We start from the raw sequence: 17,672 nt of genomic DNA on the forward strand, positions 1-17,672 counted from the left end.
CGAATACGGATGCCGATGTGAGGTCAGGAACATGCGAGGCCGCAGAGGAGGTGAGTGGCTGGCTGCCTCAGGAAGTGACGATGCATGGTAAGGAACGGGAAACCACCATGAGTCGATCCTGCCGTGTCTACGCCGCCGGAACAGAACCATAGCAGAAGAAAGTACCAGGCCAGGACATGATTATAGGGGAGGAGCTCCTCGCCCGGCCGGTGATGTAGCTACTACCGGGCAAGATACGTACCGGGGTACCGCCACGGACGGGTACCGGTAAAAGAGGGGCCGGCCGTGAACGGCGGGGTGGCATGGAAAGCCCCCCACTTCAGCTTAAACAGAATTGATACTGAACACCAAGCGAGGTCACACTGAGGTCAGACTACTTCCTACCAACGATATTTGGTCAATTCCTTGAGCTGGGAAACGATACGAGAAGGTAATACAGGCAGGCGGGAAGGACTAGAGCAATGGAGGAAAGTCCATCCATCCTGCCATCATGCCGTTGGGCTCTAAGCCCGAAGCCACGGTTGCACAGCGTGGCCCCTGGCCTAACGGTTCCCCAAACTACAGCCGTTAGTGTCTTGCCGTTTGGGGCTGCTCAAGATACATGCATCGTTAACATACCCAGCTCCTTCCAGATGTGCCAGGCTAAGCATGGTTTTGAAGGTTGGAACTCCCATTGGGGAACTTCAAACCGTTTCTTCGCCGTTCTCAGCTCTACTATGAGACATGGAAGCTGCCTCCCCCTCTCTTCCCCTCCATTAGATGCGTCGGTGTCACCACTTGCAACGGCCCCGCCAGCTTGCCTTAGTGCCCGCCACAGCGTAGCGTACCCTTCACTGTGCATCTGGGTGTTTCCCATCCTGCCTCATGCCAAATTCTTCTCCATCCGTCGTGAGCTTCAACTCCAGCCACGAACACCTTGAAATTTCTCAAGCATCATGTCCTACCAAGCGAGCATTACTCGATTCCAAATCTCCCCGCTTGTCTCACGACCTTGCATTCAACATGCGGTGTATCGGATACCCAACCTTACATCCGACGCACCCTGCCGGACTCGTTCCCCCAATGGCATCACTGCCCTAATATTGTCACCATGCCAGTCAAAGCACCACCCTTTCTTTATTTCAACATGAACGCCCTCGGTCACCCACAATGGAATTGTCGGTGAGCATGCAGTCTCTTTTGGATGCAATGCTACTCGATCCTTACAGCCGCGGGGGATGGTGGAAACGTCCTGGAAGCAGTCCCTACTGGCCCGTCTTTCATCGTCCACCCACCATCTCGAGGATGCGACTCTATGAGAACCAGGCGGTCGGTGACTACTGCTCGGATCCTTCACACCCATCTCAATCTGTGCCATGCTCAATCTAACCTGGACGGCGCAATGCGGCTGCTGGCAGCACTCTCGAGCCCACCATCTCTTATCCAGACCAGATTGATGACCACCACACGAGTATGTCAGGGCATGCGTGGCGGCACCGGCATCGGATGCTCCTCGAGCATACGATATCGCAAAATACGACAAGCAGCATCATGACTCCGGCCCCGCGCCTGATCTGCGGGTCGTCCGAGAGAGCTTCTTACCGACCGGGCAGGCCAACTACCAGTCAAGACTGTCCCAAGTTCTCTGGACACGCCGAGGTGGAGAATGAATTGACGTGCATGTCATGTTAAGGTCATACCGGAGCTGTACCCCAGGTCTAGCTTTGGTGCCTAGCCTCGCCAGCATCCATCTTCGTTCAAATTCCCCTGTGACGACACCAGCAGCTCTCGGGCTGCTGTGCAACGTGGTTCTCGGAAGCAGGCACTTGACTGTGGGGGGCCTGGGCTTACAGGGCCATGCAGGGCAAAACCTTGCTTGCTTCTGTTGGTCGCCCATCAACCTGCAAACATGATTACACGCAAGCTGCTGGGCATCTCGAGTGGCTGATCAACTGACATTAGCCCACTCGCCTAGTTGTCTCCCGCCTCTTGAATGAAGGATAGTTTCTCATGCCCACTTCCACCTTCCAGGCTCCTGAGCAGCTTTTTCTCTCCATCCCCAATTCTACCCCAATCTGTGGGTTCGTGCTACGGCTAACAGTGGACTTTGCAGTAAGAACCCCGCTGTAAGATTTGAACACAATCAACCCCGCAATGCTGCTACGATACCTGGTATTATGAACCACTGCGGCCCTCTTGCGGCGATGAGAGGCCTGATATGAGCATCTGCAATCAGCGATGGAACAATGCCTGACAGAGAATTCGCGAGAGTCGCCCGGAAAACCTCGACAAGAGGGCCGTTTTGAAAAGAGGATATGCCACTGTCAGCGCGGGACCTTCGTCACAGCATCATACGATGCCCGCGCATCAACACGACCGGTCACCTTTTTGCATGACCTTCCCCGGTTTTCTCGGATCATTTCGTACAACCGTATAATTCTTGGCTCCGTTCATCGGCTTTTGCTTCTTCAGTCCCATTGGCTCGTTAGGATACTGGCGTTGTCCAAACCGTCTCGCCGCAGTGTGGCGCATGCTGGTTGAAATGTAACGATGCGTCGTCTGTGAGATTGGGTTTTCGGTGTTTACGAAAATAGATGGTCTCTCAGTCAGGACAACGCAGCCCGCACCTTTCCATCTCACTCGGAAGAACAATGAGGCGCAACATTGATGCCTTGCACCGTGATGGAGTAGGAGCCACAAGAAAAAATAGAAGAAGAAAAAACGAAAATCCAGTGCTCTCATACATGAAAAGTTTATCTTCTGGCTGAACTTAGTCGAGGAACAGGTATATGAGGCGGATACAACCCGAGACCACGGACCGGACTTTGGAACTCACCTTCATCCACCGCCAAATGGTTCCTCGAGACGACCGACGTCCTAAACCTTCACACGCGTTCATCAAAGTCGGCATGATGAATTCGCTCCAACATGCCGTCATTCCAGACGGCAACGAGCGACCAAGTGTCGCTCCTGCACGCAAGACCCTTTTCACGCCCTTGCCTTCGGAAGTTCTTTTCGAAATGATCGATGCGATATTCAAATGCAACAGTCCCCTCTCCTGGAAGGATATCCTAGCATTCGTGACGTCGACACCGGAAATACAGCTCGTCTTTCGCGAATACCGAGCTATGTTCCTCCGCCGTCACCTTTCGGGAACACCCAAAACTCTCGGTAGTCTGTCCGACTTCGTCGCGCGCTATACGGATGGACGCGACACATTTCAATACTCCAAGGATCACGGGAGATGGTTTTGGAACATTTGCAAACCGTTGTCCCAAGTCTATGCTCTTCTTGATCTCCCAGGAGATATCAAAATTCTCCTGGGATTGGAAGATTGGCACTGCAGTCCCAGGAACAAAGATGACTTTGTCGCGTTATTTTCCACTACGCCCTCGTGGGACCCGAAGGCGCTCATTGACTACGACCACCACGCCGCCTTGTGGCGAAATCGTCCAGTCCCCTCCAGAAAGAATGCCGACGAAATTCCGTTTCTCAGGAGACTCACACTGCCAGAGCTCGAAGCACTGGAAGATGTTTGGCACTGGCTTGGGTTCTTCTACGTCCGCATCGTAGTAGACGAGGGCTTACACCATTTAGCAAGAGGCCATGACGGAACCTACACCGCTAAAGTTGTGAACTTCTATTTTGTCATTCACTGGCTGTGTGAGCGGGGACTAGAACTTTTGTGCAGAGTCATCGGCGCCTCGCCTGAGGGCCGGAGGGAGGCTTTGCGAGACGCCATAAACATGGCCAACCAGATGAAGTACGACTGGGGCTACCCATTCTATCGAAACTTCGTTTTGAACGAAGGAATATGGTCAGAGATATTTCATCGAATGCGTTTTACGGCAGGTGCAGAGGCTGAGGAAGAGTTGAAGGAACACAAAAGGTACCTCGAGCTTTGGCATCAGCAATGGCGTGCTGCTTACGAGACGGGCGAGCAGAGCCGTCATCTGAATGTGGCTCAGGCGCAAAGGTTGCTTGTTAGCCATGGTGTAAATGCAGCCCAGCTGAGTGAGGCTGAGCCGAGTGCGTTCCAGCTCAACCCGGCTGCGGCTGGGAGACAAAGGTCCATTGCCACTTACGCCAGTTGTAACGCGACAGCGGAAGAGGAGTCTTGAATTTATTCAACATGCTACTGACCATTACTTCCATGGGTAGGATAATATCTCTAGCCAGGCACTGTATCATGGATGGCGTGCCTCTCTTGTCTGTATTCCTTCTCTTCAGGCTGCCTTACCCTCTGCAGCCCGCCTACACCTAATGTGACTCGGCAGGAAGTGCGGAATCTCACGGCCATCTCAGTTGCCGGCGGCGGCACGGATCCAACGCGGACGGGCCCCACTTGTGCGGGGCTGTAGCTGGGGCCAGGCGCCGAAGCAACCGGGCTTACTCGGATTGAATGGTACGTAAAACAATGACAGCAGAATAAATCAAACTTCACAGTTTCTGGAGATTGAATAGAGATCTTGTCACAAGTTCCGTGGAGAAGCGGTCTCAATCCCCGCTTGACCACCCATGGTGGTCGAATGCTTGGGTGACAGAAGTGACAAAACGTTGGCCATGGAATTATCTATGTAGCCGAGCATTTGAGAGTGAGCCTCATATTAACTACGGCAAGTGAGCCGATTCAATTGCAGAGACGGCCTGCATCTCGATTTCTCAGCAGTGCATCTGACCTCGCTACAGATGCCGGGTTAGGTCTCCTGCAGCGGGATCGCAGCATCCGATGCCTGGGATGCCGACACATGCTCACTACCGACTTCTCGGGCCCAGATCCATCTTCATCGCTCACAATTTTCATTTGACAAATTTCTAGCCGTTGACCACAGCATTCGACTGAATCTCACAGCGACAGTCTCGTACCTAACCCATACATTTAGATGCACCTGACGGCTTACAGTCACATCTCACCCAAGCACTCAACACCAAGAGCGCCCGGGCGTCATCCCATGCTACCTCGACACCCCTGCGATAGCCAGGGTCCCGTCCCATGTGCCGCGGGTGGACAATGAAATACCGACGCCTTCCCACTCCCCACTTCCCACATCACCGACGTCAACCGGCTTCACACCGCCGCCATTCTCATTTTGACCACCCGCCACGGCGCGCGCAACTATTCATGCCCACGCGCAAGATCCGGCTTTTGCAATGGCGGCGCACCAGCACACCGCACCTGCCCCCGCATCCCCCGCACCCTCAAACTCAACCCATCAAGCCCCCATAACCTTCGACGATGAGACGATCGACGCATTCGAGATGGACGCCGACGACGGCTACGCCTCCGCGTCGCCGGCGCCGTCCCTCCACGCCGGGACGATGTCGCTTTCGCCGTCCGTCCGCGACTACGCGTTTGAAAACAACCGGCGGTATCATCGCTACCGCGAGGGGCGGTATCATTTTCCGAATGACGATAGTGAGCAGCAGAGGGAGTTTATGAAGCACCTTGTGATGGTGCACATGATGAGCGGCAAGTTGCATGAGGCGCCTTTGAGGAATCCGCAGAAGGTGCTGGATATTGGGACCGGGACGGGGGTCTGGGCTATTGATGGTGCGTGGCGTTGTTTCTCTTCCTCCAGGCCTGCAGTGAAGAGCTGAGTGAGTGAGCTGACGATGGGCAGTGGGCGATGAGTACCCCGAAGCAGCAGTTACAGGGATCGATCTGTCACCAATATGGCCAGACTGGGTTCCCCCGAACGTCAAGTTCGTAGTAGACGACGCCGAGGCAGAGTGGTTCCACGAGCCCGACTCGTTTGACTTCATCCGGCTGGGAAACATGGCGCCTTCAATACAAGAGTGGCCGAAGCTCTTCGAGTCAGCGTACAAGTAACCGTCTCCTCCGTCTCACTAATCACACACGCGAGTTCGTCAGCTGACGTACGCTCTAGAACGCTCAAACCGGGAGGCTGGATCGAGCTACAGGAAATGCGCTGGGTCTACGGCTGCGACGACGGGACCATGCCGGATGACTTTGCGCCCATTCAGATGGTGAATCTCATCAGCCAGGGCCTGGCGCGGTTCGGGGTTGATATGCACGCCGCGGAACGCAACCCGGCGCGTCTTGCGGCTGCGGGGTTCACGAACATCAGACACCAAATGCGTAAGGTGCCTGTAGGCGGGTGGACGAGGAGTAAGTCTCTGAGAACAGTGGGGTTGTATAATCTGAGCGTCATCTACGACGGACTACATGCTGTGACTATTGGGCCTCTGACGAGAGGGCTGGGGTGGACGGCGGATGAGGTTGAGAAATTGCTGGGGAGGGTGAGGACGGAATTGGTCGATCCCGGGGTTCATTCTTATGTGTATTTTCACGCGCTTAGTGGACAAAAACCATTACCATGACGGGTTGCGGTGTGAGTGCGACTGGTGTTGGAACGGCATGCGAGCGGTATTCGGGCTTCCCTGGTCATCAACTAAATAATACGGAGTATGGTAAGTACAGCGAGCTGAAGGTAGGGTAAGGATAAGTTCCCCATTGTCAAGAGAGAGACGAAAATCAATTAGTATCTGGACCTCCTAATAACTACAGACTTTTGCTATTTAGCTGGATACTACTAGCTGTACAGGCGGATAGTGCTAAGGGGACACAAGTAGTAGCAAGCACAATAATAGGGAAGCTAAAATGATAAGAGCAACAACAATAACAATAGAGCAGCAATGTTAACAAAGATAATAACAACAACAATAATATAACAGAACAGACGACGACGGACGATGATAATGAAGGATGACGACGGACGATGATAATGAAGGATGACGACGGACGATGATGATGAAGGACGACGACGACTAACGACGACGATGGATGACGACGATGGACGACGACGATAGATAATGATAACGGACGATGATGACGGATGATAATAACAACGGCAACAAGGATAACAACAACGATAAAGATAGTAATAGTAATAATAGAAATTATCTCTTAGTGAAGCTATTAGTATTTGTCTGCCCTGTTAGCTAGAAGTATTTGCCTAGATAGTAGAACTCTAACTATATAATAGTTGGAAGCTCTTCTCTTAAGTCTTTTCCTATGCAGATAGACCTCTAGCGTTCGTCTCCGCCAGTCTAGCTAGCAATACTTCCTAAGCCAAGTCTTTTTTAAGCTTAAAGATGAGGATATCCTAGAGAAATCCCTAGAAGAAGATACATAATAGGCCGAGTGATATCCGTCGATTTGCCTCTAAACGAAGTTCATTCCTAATAAGCAAGACATTAACAGGGGAGACTTTTGACAATATGTCGCCGTTGACTTCCCATTATACACGACCCCTGCTCATCGCCGTAGACGGCGTCGCGCATGGAGACAACGTTAAATGCCTCCTACCGGCTTCTGCGCCCGTAATTGAGAAGCAACACACAGCGTGGTCCGGGTCCAACATAAACAAGCTGAATCCACCTCTATCTTCGCCATAAAAGCCAGGCATTATAATGTCCGCTGAAGGAGGCTGATCTGACCACTTCTTCAGTCTCATCTCAGCTGAAAACGTGATACCCATCAAGGTGACCCATTCTCTTAGCCGGTTAAGGTCACGTCATTAAGAACATAGCGGTTTTCAGACCCGGAAAGTAAACGTCATCATGGGAAGGCGCCTCGGAAAAGCTAGAGATTGGACGATAGTCGTCTAGCGTGTACTTGTCCTACAAATGTACTTCAAACCGTTAGGAAAGATCTTGAATGATATTGTCTTTGTGGAAGGGAAGAATAGAGCCCCCCGTGAATAATTCTAGGGGTTGAGCCTTAACCAGCTGGAGATGGGTATGATGACCTGTCGGGGACCTTACATCTTGTTATCTGCATTGCGAGATGGCCGACAGGCGAATCACGGATAGGGACACTCTGACGTAAAGGACAAACCTCCAACTACACGCATGTCATGAGATATTTGAAATCTGATCCCTAAGGTTTAGAAGACTAACATGGCTCGGGACTAAAGAAAGAGGTGCATCATATCGCAAGTCAGCAGCGCAGCGATATTTGTAAAATACACACAAATAAGACTGTCAAGATCTTAGGTGTGACAAAAAGTACAGGGGTGATAATAGGGCTAGATCAATGAGGCGTTCTTTTGTCAATCTATCGGAGGTTTTCACAAGATCAACCAGATTCCCATGTCAAGTTCAAACCGTGCGTCTATAGCATTTCATCGGCAAAGCTTCGACCCCGGCGGCTTCTCTTGCGCCGCTTAATCAGCAACTAGGAGGGCAGATGAAGCATTCAAAAGCTTTCACGTATGCACAAGTCCACGAAACAAGTCACGGCAGAGCATGACTAATGAGACCCCTATTTTACGACGTCTTGGACCACATCTGCCTGGCACGAGGCAAGTCATACATGTCCGGATGGGGATCACCGGCTGAGATTTGAGTCATTTCTTTCAAAAGCACGCGGGTCTTGCGCATTGGCTTGATAGAAATGACTAGATGAAGGTCAGATGAGATCGTCTTGCACCAAATTCAGCTGTCTGAGACAGAACTAGCCTATTTTTCGTCTTCTCAAAGACTGTCATGATGATGGGGAAACGCTGCGTGACGCCTGGGCCTTTCCCAAAGAAATGTTCAAAACACTTGAAGGAGGCAGCGCAGGGCCAGCTTCTCATATCTGCCGATGATGGTTTTGTAACGAAGAACACCTGCCTCAGGTCCAAAGTCTCACCTTAGATCGGCAGTCGAGCCGGCCGGTGGGAGAATCACGGAGAAGGACGTTTGGCGCAAGACAAACCTCAACTGCGCAGATGTCATAACCAGAAGGACGGGCCGTTCTAGATAAACTCTCCACAGGCTACTGGGTTTTACCTGAACCAAGTTGACGAGAGCTAAGAAAGGATTCACTATAACTGGGAGTTACCGTGAGCTTCTCACGTTTTGCCGCATCCTGTCCGAAGGAAATGACCGAGAATATTACCGTAAATATCCCATTTCGACCGCCAAGCAACTACCTCGGTCTCGCGACCTCGCATTAGCCCCTATCAACGACTAATCTTACCTTGCCACGGCAATTTGGTCATAGCTTCCACAGTTTCAGCCTAATCTTTCCGATGGAACATTCTTCTTCGAATTATTCTAGAAGAACTCCAAGACAACGGCGTTGCCATTGGTTCGGCACATGGCACAGTAGCTCTTCACCACGAGGACCGCAAACGGCAGTTCCATCCCGATTTGAAGCTTCTACAGTGGGCATGTTTTGGCAACCGGTGAATCAGATTTCACCCTTGGTCTGCCCAGGCTGAATCAAGCAACCTCAAAGCTTCGGGAAACATGGCCACGAGTAGGCAATATGCTGTGCGTTGCAACCCCGCATCCAATCCCCATCGTCCGGCCGCTCGGTATGACTTTCCCCTCGCGACGAGTCAGAGTCGATACTCCAGACCACAAATGTCCTCAGTCGGAGTCTGATCCGGCACATGCCAACTCGAACCTCTAGACCGGTCTTTGATCAGCGCAGACCACCCATCCGAAAGAGCTCCTGCAACGAAATGAGTCGCGGACAGGCCACCCAACTACCCAACTGAGATATCAGGCTCGAACGCTCTCTGGGAAAGGGCATCTTTGCAGACTAGCTCTTGGGGTCCTGACTTGTGGTAAGCAAAATTCGCTTCTTAGACCACGCCAAAGTAATCTTCCATCTGCGCCTGAAACCCATGGTTGCGGTGCTTATTCCCGGTATCAAAACCCATCATTGCCATGACAATAGCCGATCTCCATCATCCCTTGTCATTGCTACAGATCCTGCCTTTCCCACGCGGGGCCCTCCAAGCTGAGTGAAGTACCCTGCCACGATCCGGGCGTCGACGACGGGCGTCGCCCCCGCTCAGAAAGCTTGTCCCGAAGCCGGCCGCATCCCCCGTGATTAGCGTTTTAAGTTGTCTTTAAGGTTTATTATCACTAGCTGACTTCTAAATGGCTGCTCGCTCATATCTCCCAGTCCAAGGTTTAGTTGGGGCCTCCCTCCAACTCGTTCCAGGTTGTCTAAATAAATGCGACGCCCACACCTTCATACTGCTGTCAACACGACGTCCACAACCCGATTTCGACCGCGAAGCTCAATTTCTCGACCGTACTCGGTGGCTCGACAGCAAAATCCCAACTGATTCACATTCGCTTTTGCTAGCATGCCTTGCTCCGTCATACCTCCTCGACCCCGACGAGTTCCAGTCACGCCCATACCCGATGCGCAATGTCTAGCCAAGTGGGGGCGGCCCCCCCGCCGGAAGGCGTAGTGCCCAACTTCGAAAACCCAACGGATGTCTTGCACACCATCAATCTCGTGTCACAGATACTGTCTATCATATCTGTCAGCCTTTTTATGATGATTCGCTGCTATGTGAAATGGGCCTTGACACCGCCATTTCAGATTGACGACTGCAAGTAGACCCTAGCACTTCTTGAGTTTTGGCTGGCGCTGACATGTTCCAGGGATGGCCCTCGTGGCGTGGGTATGAAGCTCCCTATCAAGCATGTTTGAAGACACATCACCTGATTTTGAACAGGTTCTATCCATCGCCTACAGTGCCACAGCCCTCGTGAGTGAGTACTACCAAATGGTCAACATCGAGTATCTCACTGACAAGACAACAGTGCAACACTTTGGTGGAGGATATCACGTTTACGAAATATCGAAGGAGAACCTCGTCGGATTCAAGAAGGTAATCATGAATCGAACCCCCTCAGGTCTGATCGTAGTAGCTGAACTCCTCTCTGGGGCTGTACGCCGACACCCTCGTGTACGGCCCAAACTCCTTCTTCACCAAGCTCACCCTACTTCTCATCGTTACGAGGGTTTTCAGAACCTACAAGAAGACTGTGATAGCTACCTACGCCGTCATCGTATTCATGATTGGATATTACGCGCCTGTCCTCGTAATAAAGACACTAATCTGCCGTCCCATCGCCGGCTTCTGGGATCCGGACTTACCGGCGGACTGCTTCAACCAGCGTGCCGTATTCGTCGCGGATACGGCCGTCAGCGCCGTGACCGACCTCGCAGTTCTGACTATCCCGATACCCGTAGCCGTAACGCTCAGAATGTCCTGGTCGAAGAGACTGAAGGTACTCGCCATGCTTAGTGCGGGAGGGTTAGCCACGGCGGCGAGCATTGTCCGCATGATTCTCGTGGTACAGCTGCAAAAGTCGAACGATGAGCCGGTGGATTTCATCCGTTTCAATCTTCTCGGGTTAGTTACCCTAAATACTAGCTCGGATTCCTCTGGAGATCCAGCTAACCGTAATATCAGAACAGCCGAAGTAAGTATCGGCATGATCTGCGCGTGCCTCCCAGCTGTCAACATTCTGGTAATGCGCCGGTGCGACTTTACACCGAACTCAAGCCGGGCCACGAGAAATTTCTTTGCGCCCATTGAGTTGAAGTTTTTGAAAGGAAGCAAGCTTCAAACGCAGCACCTGACAGGCGTCTTGAGGACTAGTGAGCTGGGCATGGAGTCTTCGTCGGTGAACCCCTCCGAGCAGGTTTCACAAGGAACACAGGTGATGCATGAGCCGAGAGACTTCGTCTTTCCGTTTGAAAGGCTGAGCCGGATTGAGTCGATACCACTGCGAAACCCAGAATCGGGGAGACCTGATAGTTGGTACACCAAGGTTACTTCGCCGACGTTTTCGGGTCCTTCGTCACCGGAATGGGCTCGGAAGGGTGCTGATGAGAACATACGGCAATTAGAGTCAGGTGATAGACGGGACACTTAGCATAGCATTATGATAATGGACGACGAGCTTAATGAGATACCCTACTTGAATACAGCGCAGGTTCTGGTAGGGTCGATGTAGGAAACATTTCAGGATCTAAAAGAGAATGGCAACGTCGCCAACTCAACTCCAAGCTAAGCCGTTGCAAGCAAATCACTGTAGACTGCTCGCTCCAGCTCATCGAATAATCTGACGAAGGTTGGATCACCAAACGGCATGAGCTGTACGACCAGTACCGCTGCGATACCCGACTCCCTGTCCATCCACCAATGGCTATTGCACATGCCGCTCCACGCCATGCTGCCTTTCTTGCGCTTTCCTTCGGCATCTTCCATGTTGATGAATCCACTAAGGCCGTAGTTGAGCTTGAGTTCAGGGTCAAACTCTACCGCGGTCAACCACTTATTCGCAAATTCCCGCGAATCTCGCGCAGTTTTCTCGTTTAGCTGCGGACGGAACATCTCATCCATTGTCTCCTTCTTCACAATCTGGTTTGTCAACAGCGCGTGGAGGAACTTGCTGTAGTCCTGAGCGGTGGTCAGGAGACCTGCGCCGCCGCTCTCGACCGGGTGTTCCTTGGCATACATCTGCGGACCGGGGGCGATACTGGATCCATCCTCGCCTCGGTAGGACCATGTGGCGGTCCGGTCGGCGGTGTGGGGCAACTTCTCCGGCCAGAAGCCCGTGTCTTTCATGCCGAGCGGGTCGAATATGTTCTCGGACATGTACTCGCCGAGCGTTTTGCCGGTAATTTTCTCCAACGCTTGACCAGCCCAGTCAATCGCTGTTCCATAGTAAAAGCTTTCGCCAGGCTTAAAAAGCACAGGCGTATGGAAGCCATCCAGGCTCCAGTCCAGATTTGTCGCCTTGCGGCCCACAGCATTGTGCCATCTCATCAGGTCTGGCTCGATAACGTCATAGCTCAAACCAATGGTGTGAGTGAGGAGCATTCTGTCATATGTCTTAGGTTATCATTCAGGATGTAGGATAGAAGAGATGCTGCTGAATACCTCAGAGTGATTGGTACGTCGTGATCTTCGAGGATAGGCTTCTCATCTTCGGTGAAGCCTCTCAAGATGGGCATTTGTCCCAATCGCGGAACGAGTTCCCTCATGTCGGCGTCGAGATCTACTAAGCCACGTTCCACGAGCTGCATAATGCTAGTAGCGGTGATAATCTTCGTCAAAGATGCCACGTGGGTAAAAGTGTCGGCGCTCCACGGGCGAGACCCAAGGGCAGGGTCGATGCGACCCGCTGAACCATTGTAAAGGACGCCTAGACTTTGGGTCAGGAACGGCATATGAATCAAAGGTAGGTGAAATGGATACCATCTTTGTTCACGACGATAAATGCGGCACCGGGAACCTTTCCATCTGCATCTTGATCGGGAGCAGGCGTGTTCCTCGCAAGGATTGCGTCGAGAGAGGCGGCCATGTTGAGTAAGCTGTAGAAGTCTGAACCGAGGAAGGGTGGGATGATGGTGTATTGATAACTACGCGACGGCACGATTTTATAAGTTTCTGAGGGATATCGTAGACTCCGGGCGCGGAGGACACGGTGGCGGACACGGCGACAGGCCACATTGCTCCGGGAGGTTGGTGAACGGGATGAAGTTGATTGGCGGTCCGGGTGGAGAATGACGATTATGCCTGCCCGCTCCAACTCCGGCGGCTGCCTGAAGACGCGGAACTTCGCTTACGCCGAGTAGAAAGAGAACCCCGCACCTGCTGTGAATTGTGTGATGTTTTATGTCTGGTCGATTAGCAACACAGAAGGGGCGCCCGCTAGCTAAGGTACTAGGTAATGTCAGCATCGGAAATGGCCCAATTGAACGCCACAGGAGTCCGAGAGGTGCACCTATTCAGGCAAGTTTACTCGTCGCGTCAACACAATCCGAATACGCCAGTGTCTGTCCCAGGATTATTCGCATGAACGTAGTGAGCTCACCCGGAATCCAGGATCACCCAACTATTCCGTTGAGGTTAGCATTTGCTAGTTGAATTATCACCGTGTGACAACTTTGGGATGACTAGACAGAACGCACAAAGTCTGTCATCCTCGTCGTCCTGTCATTTCTTTGTAATTTATGCTCGATGTCTAAAGCACATGGGCCAGCTCAATTGTCAAGATTGTGTTGGCGTGTAAAGTCTACCTGATCTATATAACAAATGCATCGTTGGCGCATCCCGACTCCATAATTAAGAACTTTTCTCTGTCTAAAATCATTCTAAAGGTCTACGTCCTCCGGCCACGAGAGCCATGGTTGCCACGCTTGTCCCAAATGGTTATTAATTGAACGAAGGAGGTATGATCCAGCGTCCCCGATCTGCCAAAAGTTCTGCCCGAAATGCAAAAAGATCGCATAACGAGCCAATACAACCAAAGCCTCTGGAGCCTGTCGTTCAAGCAAACGAACGTAATGATCTGAGAGCATAATGGACCAAGTGAACATCATCCGCCGACCATAATCAACCCTGTCTGGATGCCAACATGATGCTGTTTTAGACTTTAGGCTGAGTTGGCTATGGCGGAAAGGAGTGCATTTGAGTCCACCATTGATTATTGAAGCCGGCGATGTCTGGACATTATCTGTGGTGCATGTGGTAAGAAATATTTCTATTGTAAAAGACTAGTGAGATAAAAAACCTAAGACGCAACATTTTTAGCTTGTTGGATCAATCACCAGAAACAAACTTGTATACCTCATTCACACTCTGGTTCGATTGAACTACCATGGCATCAACACTTCACCGACGCGACAGCGAGGTTATGGCATCTCTCTATCTATACGGCCCATCGATGGCTGCAGCCTGCGTTTTCATCGTCCTATTCTCTTTCACCCTCGCCGCGCACATGATCTTATGTTACAAGAAACAAACTCGTTACTTCGTCCCATTCATAGTCGGCATCGTCTGCGAGATCCTGGGTTATGTGCCTCTTGCTATATCGGTAGCCCAAACACCAAACTGGCAGGTTACGCCTTACGCGCTGCAGTCCTTGATGCTACTCATCGCCCCTTCGCTGTTGGCAGCATCCATCTACGGTATGCTAGGTCGGCTGACCATCCTAGCAAATGGACGCGACTATAGTCCCGTTAGGCCTGAGATTCTTACAAAGGTGTTCATCACGAGCGATATTTTGTCATTCTTGGTGCAAAGCGGAGGTGGAGGTATTCTCACAAATGCCAAGTCGCCGAGCAAGATTCAACTGGGCGAAAATGTCATCATCGTTGGCCTTTTCATTCAGCTCATTGGTTTTGCTCTTTTCATCGCCGTCACTGGAGTCTTTCACCGGCGCATTTCTCAAGAGTCTAGAATCCGAGGGCAACGTCTGAGACACGCCGTCTCTTGGGACAAGTTGTTTTAGATCTTGTACGGCGTCAGCGTACTAGTCCTTGTTCGTTCGCTATTTCGCGTCATTGAGTATATCCAAGGTTATGATGGATATTGAGTTTCTTCTAGCTCGGACTTGTCATTTTCGATTACTGATAGTGTCTTACCTTATTTTGCAAACAACTGAGGTGTTTCTCTACATCTTTGATGCTACTCTCATCTTCCTGGTTACATTCATCCTAGCCGCGTTTCACCCTAGCAAGGTTATGACCGTGGACGACGACGGCAACATTGTCTCCCCCGATGGCTCACATGAATTGAGGAGCTTTATATCGTTGGGAACTTACAGCGCCCAAGACCTGAGTGTCAGCCTGGCCCCGAAGGACAATGCCTGAGGAGGCTATGGGCACTGACTCGAGACACGGTTCTTCTATTCTTGAGGATACGGCATCATAGTTGACAACAATGGGGAGGCTTTTTTGTCTTCTCTAAAACCTAATTATGACTTTGGCTATCCTCCCGGAAGGGGCCGGTAGACAACAAGAGGGACGGCCACAGAGATCAGAGATGGACGAGGACGAACAGGGACGGTAGCAGGGACGGCAACAGGGACGACTGCGGGGACGACGACGGGGACGACGACGGGGACGACGACGGGGACGAGAAAGAGGATAACGTCAAGGATAAAAGGGATGATGGCGGGTGATAATAATTTTGAATTACGTACACGGCCCGGATAGCAAAGCTACTGTTTGTTCATGTCCCATATCCATGATGGAGTTCAGATACGTTGAACCCAAAGTCTCATTATAATTCACATTCGCTCACTTCATAAGCTCTGTTATGCGAGCCTGTAATTCTACCATGGTAGAAGAATTTGCCAAAGCATCACGTCAACCCCACCATACCTCTGTGTGATCGCTATCGTCCTCGTCGTCGCTATGCTTCCTCAAGGTATGGGTATGAAGCCCATATCCGTCCACGAACTGCCATCAAAGCGGACATGTTTCAACTTGCGTCCGGATTGAAAGAAGCAATGGCTCAAATCGTGTGCCGCCTCCAATGGGACCTCGGGGATCGTGGATGATGCAGCCGTGATGCATGCGAGGTGGGTTGGGCTATCAGCTCCTTCGAATACCGGATCCGTTTCTGGGCCTTTCCACCCCTCAGAGTCTTTCTCATAAACGTATGAGATCTTTCCAGTTTTGGAATCCTGATACAAGATCCATGTGTTGACGGCCGTTGACTTCTGCCCGCCTACTTCGCCCCTCGCGACTGCGAAGGCAGCCATCGTAAAGTTTGAATCGACCGTAACGGGAATCTCGCCCGAAGACGTGAGAGACTGGCCGCCTGAGGATCGGTCAAAGTTCTTCAGGCGTCCAGTGGTATCGCGGTAGACAATACGCGCACTAGACGCTGCGGTTTGATCGCCAGCGGAGTGGGTAGTTTCTCGGGGTAGAATGGCCAGCGCGGAGCCAGGGGAAGCTGTGATACCGACTCTCTTGGGCTCTTGAAATCCGGGTGACTTGTAGTTGAAAAAGACTTCCATAACATCCCCGTTTGAAGCTTGAAGAATGGTCGAGGGCCAGTAAGCAGCCATCTGGGTACCGGTGTTGCCGACTGTCCATCCTCCATTGTTGACGCTGTCACTTAGGCCTCCACGTGTGAACCCCTCTCGCCAGTTCACGCCCAATATCTTTTCCCCTGATCCAACGTAAAACAGCTCGGCTTGGGGGATGACCGGAAGTTGCTTCGTTGATTAGCACCTATAACTTGGCGTGACGTGAAGAGGCACATACTTCATCTGGCTTCGTCCAGAACTGACTAGCCCCAAAGGGCGAGCCCACCTTGGGCGCTGCGTCGACTTCCAATGGTGCAGTCCAGTTTTGGTAGATGCTTATATACTACAACCGTCTCAACAAAGAGTCCGGTCCTTGAAACCAGACGTATAGGGTGATATCAGTTCCATAACGATAACCAACAGCTGCAAGCCCTGAATTCAGTACTATCTTGGTTGCGCTCGTTGATGGCGTGCTATCGTCAGAGCCTGGGAAAGTTAGGGCTGGCTCTTAGTTCTGGTTGGATGTGATCTTCCAGCCTGCTATACCGCCTACAACACCTGCAAGAACGAACGTCACCACTCCGCCGAGTACGATGAGCAGCCAAGGCCTTCTGCGCTTTACCTTATCTTAAGCTGTGCTTCCTGCTTCGTTCTGGTAGTATGCGCCCGCATATCCGTTGCTGTGTGCCGTTGACTCGTACCCATAACCCACTAGTATCTTTTGCTCGTGAGATGTGTCGTGACTTGGAGCCGAACCGTTCTGTGATGGTGATGTCCAGTGGTGGGCCTCGAGAGTTACTGGAGTGGTGTCATAGTGTGACGTGACCTCGAGTCCTGGTTGGGCAGACTGTCGTGGTTGATCCATGGCAAATCCTTCTGACTATGCGACGGGTGGGAATGGGCAAGAAACCAGAATCCGAAAGACCGTATGTGACATCGACAAACTTGAAGTCAGAAATTTACCTTTCAAGCCCCTGGGGGTAAGAGATGAATAGGTCTCCATACCTTAAGTGTCGGCTGCATCTCTCCGGCTCCCACTCGCTAGGTTCAGTACGGAGCACCACGCCGTCTGGCTTATTTGATGGATGGTCGTGCAA

The 17,672-nt window shown here is 51.6% G+C and overlaps 6 protein-coding genes across 6 annotated transcripts; 4 read left to right on the top strand and 2 right to left on the bottom strand.

The window, feature by feature from the left end:
* Positions 1–2,831: 2,831 nt before the first annotated feature.
* On the top strand, positions 2,832–4,100 carry CGCA056_v014849 (uncharacterized protein; the record flags this gene model as incomplete). Its single annotated transcript, XM_037330091.1, has 1 exon — positions 2,832–4,100. The coding sequence occupies one exon, from the start codon at positions 2,832–2,834 to the stop codon at positions 4,098–4,100; it is 1,269 nt and encodes a 422-aa protein (XP_037171591.1).
* A 1,030-nt stretch (positions 4,101–5,130) lies between these two features.
* Positions 5,131–6,321, top strand: laeA-3 (Secondary metabolism regulator laeA; the record flags this gene model as incomplete). Its single annotated transcript, XM_037330092.1, has 3 exons — positions 5,131–5,530; positions 5,601–5,805; positions 5,868–6,321. The coding sequence occupies 3 exons, from the start codon at positions 5,131–5,133 to the stop codon at positions 6,319–6,321; spliced, it is 1,059 nt and encodes a 352-aa protein (XP_037172358.1).
* A 4,079-nt stretch (positions 6,322–10,400) lies between these two features.
* CGCA056_v014851 (uncharacterized protein) lies at positions 10,401–11,682 on the top strand (the record flags this gene model as incomplete). The annotated part of the gene is made up of 5 exons (XM_037330093.1): positions 10,401–10,418; positions 10,473–10,509; positions 10,561–10,628; positions 10,669–11,156; positions 11,217–11,682. The coding sequence occupies 5 exons, from the start codon at positions 10,401–10,403 to the stop codon at positions 11,680–11,682; spliced, it is 1,077 nt and encodes a 358-aa protein (XP_037172357.1).
* A 134-nt stretch (positions 11,683–11,816) lies between these two features.
* mlcH-0 (Acyltransferase mlcH) lies at positions 11,817–13,116 on the bottom strand (the record flags this gene model as incomplete). The annotated part of the gene is made up of 3 exons (XM_037330094.1): positions 11,817–12,633; positions 12,693–12,957; positions 13,011–13,116. The coding sequence occupies 3 exons, from the start codon at positions 13,114–13,116 to the stop codon at positions 11,817–11,819; spliced, it is 1,188 nt and encodes a 395-aa protein (XP_037172360.1).
* Positions 13,117–14,415: 1,299 nt separating this feature from the next.
* On the top strand, positions 14,416–15,048 carry PUG1-1 (Protoporphyrin uptake protein 1; the record flags this gene model as incomplete). The annotated part of the gene is made up of 1 exon (XM_037330095.1): positions 14,416–15,048. The coding sequence occupies one exon, from the start codon at positions 14,416–14,418 to the stop codon at positions 15,046–15,048; it is 633 nt and encodes a 210-aa protein (XP_037172359.1).
* Positions 15,049–15,963: 915 nt separating this feature from the next.
* On the bottom strand, positions 15,964–16,614 carry CGCA056_v014854 (uncharacterized protein; the record flags this gene model as incomplete). Its single annotated transcript, XM_037330096.1, has 1 exon — positions 15,964–16,614. One exon carries the CDS (start codon positions 16,612–16,614, stop codon positions 15,964–15,966), a length of 651 nt encoding a protein of 216 aa, XP_037172355.1.
* Between the last annotated feature and the right edge of the window lie 1,058 nt (positions 16,615–17,672).

The sequence above is a fragment of the Colletotrichum aenigma genome (assembly GCF_013390185.1).
Source record: "Colletotrichum aenigma strain Cg56 chromosome Unknown KSG_Cg56_contig10, whole genome shotgun sequence".
NCBI lineage: Eukaryota > Fungi > Ascomycota > Sordariomycetes > Glomerellales > Glomerellaceae > Colletotrichum > Colletotrichum aenigma.